Consider the following 17,056-nt stretch of genomic DNA (forward strand, 5'->3'; position numbering starts at 1 on the left):
TCTTGTTTTTTCCATAACATTTAAATTAATATTTTCCAATATTTCAATCAAAAACTTTAATCAGTATTTGTTCATGCTCTTTTTAATATATATATATATATATATTTTAACCTAAATGTTGGTTTGTGATCAGTACCCCACTGGGCACACACTGGTTGAATCAACGTTGTTTCCAAGTCATCTCAATGAAATGACGTTGAACCAACGTGGAATAGACATTGAATTGATGTCTGTGCCCAGTGGGAGGTTTATTTTTTTCAATCATTCAAAGGATACAATGTGCCTCACAAACTGGTGACAGTCTATTTATTATTTGTGATTATTTTGTTGCAATATCTTATTTGCATTGCACAAGACTATGGAATTACTTTTCCCATCACTGTCATATTTTATGTATTTTCCAGACATGTTAATATACATATTTGTCAATTTAAACACACACTTGCTACAAAGTTTGAGAATAAATATACATTAACATTCATATACAATTCAACATTTACAGCTACAATTCATCATGTCTAGTGTGACCTTAAGTGATTATTAACAGATATTTGTCAGTTGTAGGAAAGAATTTGAGCCATGTTCTAACTCTTATATGAAAATATGTCTCATTTGCTTCATATTATTAAACCAATGGGAAAACCAAAACCCCTCTGAAAAGTTTAGTTGTATAACTTGCAGGTGCCTTTGTTAAAAAGGTGTTGGAGCACCACTTGCAGATTAAGTAAGCAATGTTACATTTCAATAGCCTATGTGACTATCATATAGTGTTCAAATATAACTGATACAAACAAAAGGAAGTCATATAAACTGTGCCATTGATGTTTGTTTTCATTTGGCAGTTATCTCAACATGTTGGTTCCAATTATGAGAGAATGGCGAAGTCATAGTTATTGCTGCTGATTTCTTTCCAGATTACTTTTATTTTAAAAACTTCTCTCAACTGATGTGTTGAATAAATGTGTATTGTTATTTCATAATTAAGAGGAAGACTTTATGAAAGTATTTATGAAATGAATGCAAATACAATTATACTCAATACACTTATTAATGTATATAGAACATAGACTCCAGCATTCATCCCCACCGGCCTTGGCTTATGCCTAAAGTTTACAAAAAAAATGACTTGACTGCATTGAATGTGTACATTTCTTTTTTGGTAACATCTCCATATTTTAGTGTTGTCACTGCCTAAATGTAACCCCTAGTGATCACTAGTTAAAAGGTATTGAGGGAATATGCACCTAAGATTTACATCTATCCAATCCCATTAACAATCTTATGCCATGAGGTTTTCTGTAGTTGTTAGTGTCACACGGAGCAAACATCTTTGTTCACACACAAAGTCATGCGCTCTGTGAATACATTGCATTGTCATAGAGAGGTCTCCACACAGGAGCCATTCCTATGAAAGGACCTGTGATTGTGGCAGTTCTCACTACAGTGAAAAATTAGCACTGGGAAGCAGAGAGCATCTTGGTAATCTGGGGGGTCCTCGTCGTCAGTGGTTAGGCGCCCGGAAAGGCAGCGGGTGTTCTCACTGGGACTCAGTTGCTCATCCAAACTGCTTCTACTCCTCCAGAAACAGCTGCGTCGCGATCCGTAGCGCCGGCCCAAGGAGAAGCGGCTGCCACTGTAGGGCACCCGGCCGACCCGCGGGCTACTGCCGGTACATATGCTGAGGGCACTTCTGGAGAAAACAGAGGAGCTGCTCATTGCCCGGTGACAGCGCTCACAGTTCTGTCTGAAACCGCCAAAGCCACCAGAGGAGCACTGGGCCAGTTCCATGAGACCGGCCTCAGAGTAGCTAGGCACTAACTGCTGGTTAGAACGGATGTGCCACTCCAGCTCTGTGCTGTCGATGGTGTTGACCCGAGGGATCCGGTGGCTGTAAGGGCGTTCATCGAGAGGCGTCACAGGGACGTAATCCGCCCCGAAGAGTTTCTCCACACGGTAATGGACGTAGGCAGTGCGGTACTCTGTGAAAACCCTCAGGGGCCACGATAAGGTGAGGAAGGATGCTGCCCAGAACACATGATGAGACACATACCATGGGTGGTGGTCAGGTTCAGAAAACACAATCACACACTCCTTTAAGTTAATGTCCTTCAGGTGCATCCCCTCCCGTGCCTCCATATAGTCATCAAGCCCCTCGTTGTCAGTGAAGAACCTTGCTCTTTGGGTGAGGTAGGAGTTCTCAGACTCCACATTAGCAAAACTAAAGCACTTGGTGAACCTCAGTTTGGTGAGTGGGGCCTTCTCCAGACCAAGCAGTTGTTTTGAGATGTCCTTCATCCCACAGTGACCATAGTCATAATCAGCCTCAGCCACATGGGTGTTGACCCGTTCGTGGTAGACCTGTGTGCTGGTGTAGGCGTCCCCATTACGATAGCGTGTGACCTGCCGAGTCCGTCTAACATAATGGTAGCTAATGGCCTTCCACCAGATGCAGGGTTTTGCTTGCTGCATCCTTTGGACACGTTCATAAATGCCCTCTACATCCATTTTATGCTGCAGCTCACTCTTGGCATTGCAGTGCCAGCACTCCACCAAGTAGACCAGGTAGAGCATGAGCAGGAAGGCCAGAGGGATGTAGATGTATCCGTCAGAACAGGGGCTGTCATGGTACATCATGGACTTCCCTTTGAAGGCACTGTCAAAGGTGAGGCGAGTCACCTTGGTGACATGACACCACACCATGGCTCCCATGCAGCCGTACATGAGCATGGAGAGCAGCAGGCATTTCCAGAAGCTCTCTCTACACAGGGACTTGCTCAGGGATTGCTTCAAGGGCCTCTGCTGTTAATTCAAAGCATGCAAAAAAGAGAGGATACAGTGTTGGTAAATGTAAACGGACACACCATTACAAAATTCTAACCATTCAACATTTGATTCCTTTGAGGGCTTCTGACGTTTTGTTAACAATATGTTTCCCCCTTCTTCAATGAAGCTCCTATTTGATGCACAGCAAGGTAGCTCAGCTCTTACATTAATCAGTCTAAACCTATAGGCAATTGAAACATATAGCCTACCAACTCTTAATAGGAAAATACTTGGTAAATAGCTATTTATCTTGCAAATACTATTAACCAACATCAAATGATCAAAATAATTGCCAATAATGTTCGATTGTCATGAATATCCAATAATGTCGGCTATGCAACATCTGTGACATTCAACCAAAAACACGGAAGGGGTTGGGTGCTTTATGCCTGAGGTTATGAACATGTTTTATTGTAGCAAGGCTTCTGGCAATTTTATGACAGCATAATATGATATGAGAGTGGTACCTCTTCTCTGGTGTCTTCCTCGAAAACGGTGGTTGTACTGCTCTCACTCGCTGCCGCAGCGGAGGCTGGAGGGGACATTGTGGTACCGATTAGCAGTAGGGCGTGGAGTTGCGAATTGCGCTTAAATTGCTTGCTCCGACGTTGAGATAGTCGCTTGTATCTATCCAGTGTCCTTTGTTAATTTGCACACAAATAGCTTGATTTATTTGCTAATTATAGCCTTTATACCCCATCAAGGCAGCAGCCGAGAGATCTGCTGGCAAACATTGCATCGAATAAAACATGCAGGTAACAGACCAATAAATGACCCATTCTGAGCTGTGATAAAAATGTCGCAATCAAGAAAACATTTATGCCAGCGGCAACTTGCAAGAGAATCAGTCTATTTAGAATAGTGTTTGAATTCTCCCTCACTCAGATTGAGGAACGTGACCTTGTCGGTATGCTGAAGTCATACTGTCCACTGAGCATTTTGTAGTCAACCTGAACATATAGGGTCGGCTCATACACCTGTTATAATGCCTTTGTATAATATGAATAACAACCTAACAATAATACCCCAATAATAATAATAATAATAATATTAGCATTACTAATACAAGCCTATAACAATACTACTAATTCTAATTACGCCTACTAATACCAGCCTACTAATAATACTATGTAGGCCTACTATTGCCTAATTTAATGTATACTCAATACATAACATACATACACACAACAAAACACAGCAAAAAAATTGTAAGATAACAAAAAGGCAAAAGCATATAGCTACTTAAATGGGCAAGACATGGTGAAATTGTTATGTTGGCTATGTTTAAAAAGAGATGTCTTGAGTGCAAGTTCAAATATTGTTCTGAAATGCAAACCCTAAATGAAACAGCAGATGGCATCGTATGCACATGTACAGTGCATTCGGAAAGTATTCAGACCACTTCACTTTTTCCACATTTTGTTATGTTGCAGCCTTATTCTAAAACTGATTAAATTGTTTTTCCCCCTCATCAATCTACACGCAATACCCCATAATGACAAGGCAAAAACAGGTTTATTGAATTTTTTGCAAATGTATTAAAAATAAAAAACGGAAATATCACATTTACATAAGTATTCAGACCCTTTACTCAGTACTTTGTTGAAGCACCATCAAGTCCGGGCTCTGGCTGGGCAACTCAAGGACATTCAGAGACTTGTCCCAAAGCCATTCCTGCGTTGTCTTGGCTGTGTGCTTAGGGTCGTTGTCCTGTTGGAAGGTGAACCTTCGCCCCAGTCTGAGGTCCTGAGCGCTCCGGAGCAGGTTCTCATAAAGGATCTCTCTGAACTTTGCTCCGTTCATCTTTCCCTCAATCCTTTTCATTATTATTTTTTTATTTCACCTTTATTTAACAGGTAGGCCAGTTGAGAACAAGTTCTCATTTACAACTGCGACCTGGCCAAGATAAAGCAAAGCAGTGCGACAAAAACAACAACACAGAGTTACACATGGGACAAACAAACGTACAGTCAATAACACAATAGAAAAATCTGTATACAGTGTGTGCAAATGAAGTAAGGAGGTAAGGCAATAAATAGGCCAATAGTGGCAAAGTAATTACAATTTAGCAATTTACACTGGAGTGATATATGTGCAGATGAGGATGTGCAAGTAGAAATACTGCCGTGCAAAAGAGCAGAAAAACAAATATGGGAATGAGGTAGTTGGTTGGGTGGGCTATTTACAGATGGGCTGTGTACAGCTGCAGTGATCAGTAAGCTGCTCTGACAGCTGACGCTTAAAGTTAGTGAGAGAGATATAAGTCTCAGTGAAGATATGTCTCAACTTCAGTGATTTTTGCATTTCGTTCAAGTCATTCGCAGCAGAGAACTGGAAGGAAAGGTGACCAAAGTAGTTGTTGGCTTTGGGGATGACCAGTGAAATATGCCTGCTAGAGCGCGTGCTACGGGTCGGTGTTGCTATGGTGACCAGTGAGCTGAGATAAGGCGGAGCTATACCTAGCAAAGACTTATAGATGAATCCTGACTAGTCTCTCAGTCTCTGCCGCTGAAAAACATCCCCACAGCATGATGCTGCCACCACCATGCTTCACCATAGGGATGGTGCCAGGTTTCCTCCAGACTTGACGCTTGGAATTCAGGCCAAAGACTTCAATCTTGGTTTCATCAGACCAGAGGATCTTGTTTCTCATTGTCTGAGAGTCCTTTAGGGGTCTTTTGCCAAACTCCAAGTCATGTCATGTGCCTTTCGCTGAGGAGTGGCTTTCGTCAGGCCACTCTACCATTAAGGCCTGACTGGTGGAGTGCTGCAGAGATGGTTGTCCTTCTGGAAGGTTCTCCCATCTCCACAGAGGAACTCTAGAACTCTGTCAGAGTGACCATTGGGTTCTTGGTCACCTCCCTGACCAAGGTCCTTCTCCCCCAATTGCTCAGTTTCGAAAATGGTGCAATTCACGCATGTTTCTGAGCCAACGGGAGAGAAGGGCCTTGGTCAGGGAGGTGACCAAGAACCTGATGGTCACTCTGTGGAGATGGGAGATGGGAGAACCTTCCAGAAAGACAACCATCTCTGTAGCACTCTAGCAATCAGGCCTTTATGGTAGAGTGGCCAGATGGAAGCCACTCCTCAGCTCTGGGAAGAGTCTTGGTGATTCCAAACTTCTTTCATTTAAGAATGATGGAGGTCACTGTGTTCTTGGGGACCTTCAAGATCTGTACCTCAACACAATCCAGTCTCGGAGCTCTATGGACAATTCCTTCGACCTCATGGCTTGCTTTTTGCTCTGACATGCACTGTCGACTGTGGGACCTTATATAGACAGGTGTGTGCCTTTCCAAATCATGTCCAATCAATTGAATTTAGCACAGATGGACTCCAATCAAGTTGTAGAAACATCTCAAGGATGATCAATGCCAACAGGATGCACCTGAGCTCAATTTCGAGTCTCATAGCAAAGGGTCTGAACACTTATGTAAATAAGGTATTTCTGTTTTTATTTTTAATACATTTGCAAACATTTCTAAAAACCTGTTTCCGGGGTATTGTGTGTAGATTAATGAAGAACAAAATGTATTTAATAAATGTTTTAATAAGGCTGTAATATAACAAAATATGGAAAAAGGGAAGGGGTCTGAATACTTTCCAGAATGCACTGTATGTGGAAAAACTAAGGCAGTAACAAGGCCTACAAAGTTGTAATTTGTGTATGTCAACTGCGCTATTTCTATTAAAAGGTCTACTGAATTTCGCTCAAAATAGATCAGAATATTTATGGGTAATTTTCCTCTCCAATACATATGCCAGCATTTATAAATAACTGAAAATTGGTAACTATTTACATTGAAATTAGGCTTATGTAAAATAGTTTTAGTATAGACCCATAGACCTAACGGTGAATTATTAGTTAAGTCTATATATTTATACATCTATAAATAAACGAATACATGTTCATTAGCTGCATGCACTGGAAATAATAACAGGTTATTAATCAATAGGCTACAGTGCATTCATAAGCGCACTATTTGGCAGTGAAGGAAAAAGTACACAATTGTCATACTTGAGTAAAAGTTAAGATACCTTAATAGAAAACGACTCAAGTAAAAGTGAAAGTCACCCAGTAAAATACAAAGTAAAAGTCTAAAAGTATTTGGTTTTAAATATACTTAAGTATCAAAAGTAAATGTAATTGCTAAAATATACTTATGTATCAAAAGTACAAATCGTTTCAAATTCCTTATATTAAGCAAATCTATTTAATTTAGGGATAGCCAGAGGCACACTCAAACACTCAGACATAATTTACAAATTAAACATTTGTGTTGCATGAGTCCGTGAGTCCGCCAGATCAGAGGCAGTAGGGATGACCTGGTATGTTCTCGTGATTAGTGCGTGAATTCCAGTCCTGCTATGCATTAAAAATGTAAGGAGTACTTTTGGGTGTCAGGGAAAATGTATGGAGTAAGAAGTACATGATTGTCTTCAGGCATGTAGTGAAGTAAAAGTACTCAAAAATATAAATAGTAAAGAAAAGTACCGATACCCCCCAAAAAAAACTTAAGCAGTACTTTAAAGTATTTTTACTTAAGTACTTAACACTAGGCTACTGCTATTTGGCAACAACAACAAAAATCTACCAATGTATTTTAACTGTTTATTACAGGTTCATAAACTATTAATAAACCCCATATACACGATTTATTAACAGTTTATAGATTCAAAAAATCCTAGACCTACCTACCTTATTAATATAAAGTGTCACCAAATATGAGCAGCTCATCACTTTGTCTGGGGAAAGAAGGGAGAGACACAAGCAACTTGATTTAAAAGGTAGCTTACAATTGCTGCTCCTCGCTAGGGGCGCTGGTTGAACACAGTGCAATAGAGAAGACAATGTAGCCACTCAGTGTCAGCCAAATCCATGATATTAACACAATCTAAAGAGCAAAGGGGAGTTTCCAAAGTAATCAAACCCGTCCAACTTTGTCATTTACAGCTTTAGACCACTGAAAATGGATCCTATTAGGGCTGCTGCTCCTTTGCTATGGTTTTCCCTGTGCTTTGGGAATATTATGGAGGCAGCGGTACTTGGATCATTGCAGTACCCCTCTAGCGCAGATGATAACGGGCTTGTTTCACATCTGGATGAGCAGAGTCGGAGAAAGCCGACCGCGGTGTCCAGGAAAGACCCTCCGATAAATGATACTATCGTCCCCCATGACTATATGGTATCGCTATACAGGACACTCTCTGCAATAGAGAGAAGAGGTCTTAACAGCAGTGTTCCTCGCTCCGCAAGACACGCCAACACGGTGACCAGTTTCGTGGATCAAGGAAAAGGTGGGTGAAAGTGATATCAGTAGCCTAGGCTAATTATTATTACTCGAGGTAGACTGTTAACTATGCTGGTTGTCATTTATTCTGGGTATGAAGGCTATTTATGTAGCTGTTTATACTGCATTTAATAAGTTATTTGTGATTAATTGGTTAGCCTATAATCAATCAGTTATCCAAATATCTACAGTGCCATTTGCTGTATTATAGCTCAGCCTATGTGGACTAGCCCATGTTGGAAAAGGATATGGTAAATACGAGACTGCAAAGGCAACATGCAACAAGTGCTTTGGGTATATTTAGAAAAATGTCTGTCATAGGATTAACTTTTTTTTCTCCGTATTAATTCATTAAAATCACAACTCATCATTCAAAAAACATAAATTGCAATATCTTTACAAAACCCTAACAGCGAATTGCTTGACAATATCCTTCTCCAGCATCCATTATTTATGAACGCATTCATTTTAAATGCGCCCCTATAGGCCTACACATTCCGACAACAGTGACTTATTGAAAAGTCGAAAGTAATGTAGGCTACGAATGAAACATTATTTGGGAAGGTATAGTACATTTGTTTCACATTTATTTGGGAAATACTCGAAATACTTCTTACTAAATATGTAGGCAAATGTCTCCGATTTCCAACATCTGCGATGTATAAACCTCACTGGCACCTTGAGTTAAACACTTCGAAAAGGCCTGCTTTCTCCCAGTCCAGGTGTTGCTGATAAAAAAGTTACTTGTAATTTAAAACTGGTGTTCAAAGATTGTCACAGAATAGTTGTTTTAATAAATATACTCTTTCAGTAGGCCTATTCCATAACATTTTATTGCAAGAACAAGTCACTAAACTAGCTATGTCCAAAACACACGTATCCCTTAACTACAGTATATCCAAAACAATTGTTTTCTATTGGGCTATTGTGCATTTTTGCATTGTGCAATTTGTTAGTCAGGACTCGGAATACATTTGTATGTAATATAAATAACAATGTTTTAGGATAATTTAAACCTATAAATGATAACAACAACAATAATGAAAACTATAATAATAACAACAACGATTATTATCATTTTTGTTTGTAGGGACCTGTGGCAAATAATTATTTCTCTACTCCCTCTCAAAACATGTTATACTGTGTGTTAAGTAATGTGTCATTCTTTTCTAAGGAGTTCAGTCATTTACATTGTCTTTTTGAGGATTCCAAACTTGTTTTAATTATCAAACAAAATTAGGTGGAAAAAGTGCATGTAGATTCCATAAAAGGCATGAATATCTTTTCTGTCTTGACGCAATATAATTTAAATGCATCAATGATACAAGAAGTATAATATTATATCCCTGAAGAGTCATTTCTTGCATTTTGGTTTCAGAGTCAGCGATTAGTATTACAACAATATTATAGTTTTTATTGATGTCATTTAGTTCCATCAATTTCTTTTTTGGGGGGGGGTCAATGTGCATCTGCATGTGATTTTGAATGTATTGCAATGATTTTCCTATTCACTTGACCCAATAAAACTCTGAGAGCAAGTTCACCTCAGGTACATGTAAACACAGAATGGATGAAAAGAATCCAGGTTCATCTTTTATAAACTGAGACTACAGCATTGTCTAGGTTATGTCATTGTTTTGTCTAGCAAGCGGATATTTGCTAGGATAGTGCTGCTCCCTTCACCTTTCATTGTCTGGGTATTCCACTTAAGCCTGCCTGGCTGGTCTTTCTCACAGGGGGACAACGGTTACAGATCCTCTGCATTCACCAAAGACTTGTGTGTTCTTTTCCAGCAGGAGCCTCACTGTGCACAATTATGTTTTATTTTGAGGTCCCTTCAATAATGCATCAATGACATGATGCCACAATCTGGCCTTGGATTCTTATGGTACTCATCTGTATTGGAGATGAAAGTCCCTTCATGTTTTACCATGGAACTGTTGTTTTGTCCTCAGGTTGCACTGTATCCCAGGACCTCATGCTTGGGCTGGATGTCAACATCAAAACTTTTGAAACAGTCTGTTCCCTCTTAGCAAGCTTTCCTCCCTGCCACATCTCATGGTTGCAACTGTGGTATGGCTGATATACTGTGAATAGCTGTTACGTGCCTATTTCAATTCTCAGCGGAGAGGAGGACGTGGACTTGACTAACACATTAGAGATGCTTAGAAATTATTTAAAGATTCTACTGTCTTTCTTTTTCATGTATGTGATACCTCATCAGGAGGTGAGTGCCAGGTCGCTATCTGTTTGTGGATTACAGCTGTATGTGCACCCAGAACGTTATGAAATCCAAACATTACACTAAACTTACATTACATTCCCATCACTTTGGTGTGTTAAAATCTCGAAAGTCACCACTCCTCTGAAATGTATAACTATGGACAGAGGAAGAGAGGGAGTTGAGGCCACTTCAGTTTAAATTTCTCCAGTGTCTCGCCAAGCCCTCCGCTCACTCAATCAGTGTAATTAGTGCATTCTGCCAAGGGCTTGGGCCTGACTAGAGGTCAGCCAAGTGCTTTCCTCCTGGCCTGCTCCTGCGGCTTTCGTCAGCTCTGTTGCTTGCATGTGGACTCAGGCGATTCAGGCCCAAACAGTATTCCCACCAAGGGGGACACACACAGACAGCGCTTCATGGCCGCATGCTTTCTGTCCACCTTAGAAAGCCACTGCAATTGACCAAAGGGGCGTTTCTGCCAAACGTTGAATACTTGTTTACGTATGGTCACAGACACTCAAAGAGATTTAAGTCGTCTGACGTCCAGTGCTTGATTTCGTTTACCACCCTCTTTTTGAGTAACTGTGTTTTAATAACTGTGTATGTGTTGGTGTGAGATTCAAATGACTAGCCTGTGTTTTCTTCCCCTATTCCCCTACAGATCCCTCCTCCTGGGGAAGTGGCCAGCGCTATCTCTTCGACCTCTCCAGCCTGTCCAGGACAGATGAGATTGTGGAGGCAGAACTGAGGATCCTGAGAAAGCCACCGCTGGATCGCCTTCCTATGCTGACGTGGGGCAGGAACCTTTATCGCCTCCTCCTCTACACATGTTCCTCCAAGGGGAACTCTGGGAGACGGCTGCTGGACTCCAGGACAGTCGACGTTCTGGACCGCGAGCCTCCCAAATGGGATGTCTTTGACGTGTGGGCCAGCGTGAATGCTCGGCGGAGGAGCCACAGGACAGCAGCGGGCAATGGCCTCCTCGTGGCCTGCTTTGACCTGCTGGTTGTTTCGGAGTTGACCAAAGAGGCAGCCAACCCTCTTACAGTAGGGCTGGGACGCCGGTCTCGGCAGCCCCAGGAGAGGGCCTTGCTGGTGGCTTTTTCTCGCACCCGCAGGAAAGAGAACCTGTTCAAGGAGATCAGGGAGCAGATGAAGGCAGTGCGCAGAGACTTGGGTTTTCTGGACCCTTCGGACCTCTCTGGTGACGTGATTGGTCACCTACCCAGGCGACGCCAACGCCGGACTGCCCTTACCGGCCGATCTATAGGCGGAGCTGGTGGGGGAGGAGGGGGAGGTGGTGGTGGAGGAGGAGGAGGAAGGGGCGGTGGAGGCGGGGGGCGCAGGAAGACTCGCTGCAGCCGTAGGCCGCTCCATGTCAACTTCAAGGAGTTGGGCTGGGACGACTGGATCATCGCACCGCTGGATTACGAGGCGCACCACTGTGAAGGCGTGTGCGACTTTCCGCTGCGCTCACACCTGGAGCCTACGAATCATGCCATCATTCAGACACTTATGAACTCTATGGACCCTGACTCCAGCCCACCCAGCTGCTGTGTCCCCTCCAAACTCAGCCCCATCAGCATCCTCTACATTGACTCTGGCAACAATGTGGTCTACAAGCAGTATGAGGACATGGTGGTGGAGAGCTGTGGCTGCAGGTAGCATAGCAACAGACAGGGGTGGTGGTGCTAGTCTTGCGTGGCGCTAGTCTCGTCATTCTGGAATTTTGGACTGGGGCTTGCAAAGAGCGGAGTCTGATTGTTTTGTGGGAAAATACGTTGGTGGTTTAAAGCGCTTCTTAACACTCGCATCCCCCTATCTCTTCCCCCTAAACCAGCTGTATTTTGTGATTTGTTGAAAAAAGTACAGACAAGTATGCTCATTACTGATCTGCCTCTGCTTAAGGGGAACATAATCTTATTTGCTGCTTAATTTATTAAAACGTGTCCATTGAGCTGCCATTTTATTTCTTGAGCTCTTTAGCATTTTTCTTTACTCATAACATGCTCTGGCTCTCTCTAGTCTCTCTCTCTCTGTCCCCATGGCTCTGTATGTTGCTCGATTCTGTCAACTTCAGTAAATGTCTGCTATGCTTCTGACTTTGGTTCTAGAACACTGCTTTAGTAGTGTATGAAACATCAGCCCTAGCTTTGAATTTACTGAGCAGCAGACAGAATTTGTTGGGATGAATAAAACAAGCCCAGATTTATAGCGTTATGATAACAGTGTTAGAGTACATTTGTGTGCCTATATGGAAAACTCAAAATAACATTGAGTCAATTACTACTTCTCACAAGACATCTGTCCAATAAACTGCTCCCATTGTGCTTGTTCTTACCAAAAAACAAAATTTCAAATGTATGGGAGGACACAATCAAAAAGGACTTTTGTATATTGCAGTTTGCAATTGCAGCACATAGCCTACACACTTCTTACTTAAGACACTACCGTCATCTCTTGGACATGGTTAAAATATAGTTTTTTAGATAAATGCTGCGCTTGGTGTTGTGAGCAATATGGATATTATTATTAATCTTTTCAGCAGGACAGAGAAAGTCACCCATTTTCTGGAGTTATCAAATCAAATGTATTTATATAGCCCTTCTTACATCAGCTGATATCTCAAAGTGCTGTACAGAAACCCAGCCTAAAACTCCAAACAGCAAGTAATGCAGGTGAAGAAGCACAGTGGCTAGGAAAATCTCCCTAGAAAGGCCAAAACCTAGGAAGAAACCTAGAGAGGAACCAGGCTTTGAGGGGTGGCCAGTCCTCTTCTGGCTGTGCCGGGTGGAGATTATAACAGAACATGGCCAAGATGTTCAAATGTTCATAAATGACCAGCATGGTCAAATAATAATAATCACAGTAGTTGTCGAGGGTGCAACAGGTCAGCACCTCAGGAGTAAATGTCAGTTGGCTTTTCATAGCCGATCATTGAGAGTATCTCTACCGCTCCTGCTGTCTCTAGAGAGTTGAAACAGCTAACAGAAAAGCTAACAGTTATCTGCTGTAGAAAACCTCTGTCTATCAGCCTTAGGAACAGTGATCTTTAGTTAGGGGGATGGTAAGGGTCCCATTTACACTGCTAACTTCCATCAGTAGCTGTGTGTCACCATGCATTTGCTTATATGCACTCTATGTCATTACATAGATCATTACTATGCAAAGATCCAAGGTATATGATATGGAATATTTAACAGGAGGTATGAAAGGCGACATGGAGAATTTCAAATATATTTTTATGGCACGAAGAATGATTTATTATTTCTTGCAACTGAGAAAAGTTCAATTTTTTCAGGGTACGCTATGTACTACAGCTGGTAATGTATATGACTTAAACAAGCAGATCCCATGATCACTTGAGATTGAAATGGCGATTCAACTCCCTGTAAACAGCACAGAAAAAATAGGCTATAATGTCCATAGGAATCCCTTGTTCATCAGTGAAATGGAATATTGAAATTCACTTTTTAGCACTCCAGGTACTGAATAATAAGCACATGATTTTGCAAAATAATGTTGATCAAACAGCTACATGTGTTGGTCTTTGGATGTCATTTTCACTTATTGAGTTTTATTTTACAGTTCACTCTACTTGCATATTAGCCTGGTGGTCCAGATATGTTTGTGCTTTAGCCAACTTTTCCCTGCCGTGTTTGTTCATTGTCATTCCAAACGTAGGTATCACGGCAAGACGTAAGTTGACACCTGCTTTCCAACGTGGTAATTAAGTGTAAACTCCCCACTGTATATTATTTCACAAATCCCAGATGAATCACATTAACACAAGGTAAATAAATATGCACATTCAAGACATAGGAAAGAAAACTACTTGCAATGAGTAAACTAGGCACAGGTCATATGTGATGTCCCCAAGAGAGAACTCTTGCGCAGATGTTTCATAGTATTGGTAAAAGCCTTTTGCTTTAAACTCTCTCGTGAACGCTTTGGTTGCAACGCTGTTTGTGGTAAAGTCATATCACTGAGTCTCAGTTTAAATTGAATTATATTTCCTGTCATTCCAAATGAAAATCAATTTCTTGAATTGAATTTGAGATTAGCGAACTCTTCTGCATGACCCTAGCCTGGTGTATAGAGATCTATAGATTCACCTTCTGCATGACCCTAGCCTGGTGTATAGAGATCTATAGATTCACCTTCTGCATGACCCTAGCCTGGTGTATTGAGATCTATGGATTATTTTCTTGAAGTAGATATATTTCCATCTTTTTGCACAAAAGGCAAATAGTTGATACTTTGACTAAAGACTGCATTTCTATGTATGGGGAGTATTTGTCCTGATATACAATATGTGAGTCAAATGTAATGTACTAATATGATATTTGAGCGTTTGCTGCTTTTGTTTGAAATTATGTTTGTTAAAATATTTCATTTACTTTCTAACCAAAATCCAAAGCAGCTTTCTTGCATTTTGTTCTACATTTTTTCATCCAAACCAGAGATTGTTTATTTTTTCCGGTTTTCTTTCACGATTATGTTAAACCGATTTGGTTCTTTATGAATTAAACAATATCCATCTAAAATGACTATATTGGCATTTTGAACTAAGGACTATGCTCAAAAACAAACCGACCACAAGAAAATATCTGCTTGTGGTTTATTTTAAAACAGCAGAGGAAATTCAGTGGCACAATCTCCAGGAAGCAGATAATACAGCTCCCCCAACATCATTGATATCACCTAACAGACATTGAACAATAGCAAAGTTTCCATCAATTTGCCATCATTTCTATAAATGTTTAATACAATTTAAACATTAGTCAAATAAAAAGGGGGCATAATGATATAACTTCCTGTAAACTCCCCTATTGCACACATTTTCTAAGAAAAGCGGTTACTATTTTTCGCTGATAGTCACAGTTCGCATTTTCAAAAAAGAGTTACCCTCCTTTTTGAAGATAGTTTCAACTGCAGTGACATTCTGCTCAGTGGAAAACAGTTACCATAGAAGCTTCTTGATTAGCTTGTATACACTTGATCTAAATTACATAAATATGGCAAAGGATAATTAAACAAAAGTGTCAGGCAGAAAATAAATCCCAAAAGCTAATGTAGTCCAGAGAGTAGCTCCTCTGGTATGCTGTGCCTTGATATCAGAAACGTTTCTATGTTTCTGCTTTGCTTGTATCCGTGTCCTATTACAACTACTTTGTACAATTGCTTTTTTCTGTTTCTTTGTGAATCATCATGCCAAACGCATTTTCATAAAAATGTCAGGACAAGACAGTGACCGGATTGTTCCATACTTCATTGCATGTTTACTTCAGCAAGCTTGTCTTAGCACGTCCATTGTCTTGAAATAGTATTCACACCCTGCACAGTTGTCACATATAGTTGCACATTTTGTGACTGTGACTAAACTTAAATCTGCTTGAAAATCTGTGGCTGTAAATCAATGATCACCATTCAACTTGACAAAGATTGAGCAATTTTGCCAAGAACAAATGACACATGTTGGGATGTGCTTTGAGTGTGTGGAGTGTTGTGTAAATCTTTGGGGGAAAATACCTCAAAATCCCAGACTCTAAGCCTAAGGCATCAAAAGGTGAAAGCTGTGCAATGGTTAGGATGGATGTGTTTGGAGACTCATGGATGCTTCGTGAGTACAAAGTGTTGCTGTGAATGTATGACTGCATTCTGTCTCGAGATCTGCATGCTTTATTCTAATTTAACCACATTATCAGTTGCAGCTTGATCTAGCAATGTTAAAGTTAGTATCTGTTAACACTGACATCTTTTTTTGTAAGCACATTTATTCATTATTGAAGTGAGATTCTGATATGAAATGCCCAGTACTTAACGTCTATGCAATGTGTATTTCCCCATCATTTTGCTCCTACCTATTCAAATATGCAGTCTTCCCCATTCTTTGAAAGGGAAATTCAGAAAAAGGTAACCTTTCCCTTTCCTTCCCCTCCTTTCCACATTTATTATGTGGATTTTTTGAACAAGAGAGCATTTGCTTTCTGGCAAAAACCCATATGAAGTTCACAAACAGAAATTGTATGTAAGACATGTATGAGGATTATAGTACAAGTTAAAGCTATTTTGTTGAAAAGGGAATTGTTTGAGATTTAACCGTTAGACGGCCATTAGTTCTACATGTGTTCATGTTAAATGCACTGTGTGTATGTATGTATTCTATGGGTTATAAAGGTCTGTAAATAATGTCATTGTAAATTAACTGTAAACAGCTCTGTTCTCTTTTGGAAATATCTTATAGTAGTATATATTTGAAAAATAATATGTAAGCACACTTTATCCTCATTCTCTGTTCACCTGTTTTTTTTTGTACAGATTATTTGATTAAATATTGTATTGATGATAATAATATGCATAATCTTCCTGTCCTCCTGACTGTAAGTGCCATTGAGAGCCTTCATAATACAGGTAAGAGCAAAAACGGTGATAACCACAGTCTTCCCTGTATGGCACTAGCTAGATTTGAAACATAGACATCAATGGAGACAGGAGCTTTTGACCTTGGGACAAAAATAACCCATAGTTGATGTTGTGGGATTTGGATATGTCATGATGTAATTTTGTTATAACAATTTGAGGGAGGCTGAAAATAAGCTATCTTAATGTCTAAACAAAACATAACAAAGAAAAACAATATAGGGACTTGGTCAAATTATGATTTGTTGCAGACGATGGTGGAACAGGAAAGAACCAGAAAGAGACCTGCCCCGCTAAAGAG

General features: G+C 40.4%; 2 protein-coding genes across 2 annotated transcripts; one reads left to right on the forward strand and one right to left on the reverse strand.

The window, feature by feature from the left end:
- Window positions 1-110: 110 nt before the first annotated feature.
- Window positions 111-3,735, reverse strand: LOC106611126 (transmembrane protein 151B-like). The gene is made up of 2 exons (XM_014211002.2): window positions 3,291-3,735; window positions 111-2,799 (listed from the first exon to the last, which is right to left on the reverse strand). Exons 1-2 carry the CDS (start codon window positions 3,366-3,368, stop codon window positions 1,375-1,377), a joined length of 1,503 nt encoding a protein of 500 aa, XP_014066477.1. The 5' UTR covers window positions 3,369-3,735; the 3' UTR covers window positions 111-1,374.
- A 3,941-nt stretch (window positions 3,736-7,676) lies between these two features.
- LOC106611140 (growth/differentiation factor 6-A) lies at window positions 7,677-16,623 on the forward strand. The gene is made up of 2 exons (XM_014211035.2): window positions 7,677-8,121; window positions 10,994-16,623. Exons 1-2 carry the CDS (start codon window positions 7,794-7,796, stop codon window positions 11,995-11,997), a joined length of 1,332 nt encoding a protein of 443 aa, XP_014066510.1. The 5' UTR covers window positions 7,677-7,793; the 3' UTR covers window positions 11,998-16,623.
- Window positions 16,624-17,056: the final 433 nt, after the last annotated feature.

This window comes from Salmo salar, chromosome ssa09 (assembly GCF_905237065.1).
Source record: "Salmo salar chromosome ssa09, Ssal_v3.1, whole genome shotgun sequence".
In the NCBI taxonomy this organism is placed as follows: Eukaryota; Metazoa; Chordata; class Actinopteri; order Salmoniformes; family Salmonidae; genus Salmo; species Salmo salar.

What these genes read in the sequence shown, in the direction of transcription:
- LOC106611126 (XM_014211002.2), bottom strand. Translation starts at nt 3,368, where the DNA reads ATGTCCCCTCCAGCCTCCGCTGCGGCAGCGAGTGAGAGCAGTACAACC. An exon ending in AGGAAGACACCAGAGAAGAG is followed by an intron (nt 2,800 to 3,290) that starts GTACCACTCTCA and finishes TTGAATTAACAG; the next exon opens with CAGAGGCCCTTGAAGCAATC.
- LOC106611140 (XM_014211035.2), top strand. Translation starts at nt 7,794, where the DNA reads ATGGATCCTATTAGGGCTGCTGCTCCTTTGCTATGGTTTTCCCTGTGC. An exon ending in TTTCGTGGATCAAGGAAAAG is followed by an intron (nt 8,122 to 10,993) that starts GTGGGTGAAAGT and finishes ATTCCCCTACAG; the next exon opens with ATCCCTCCTCCTGGGGAAGT.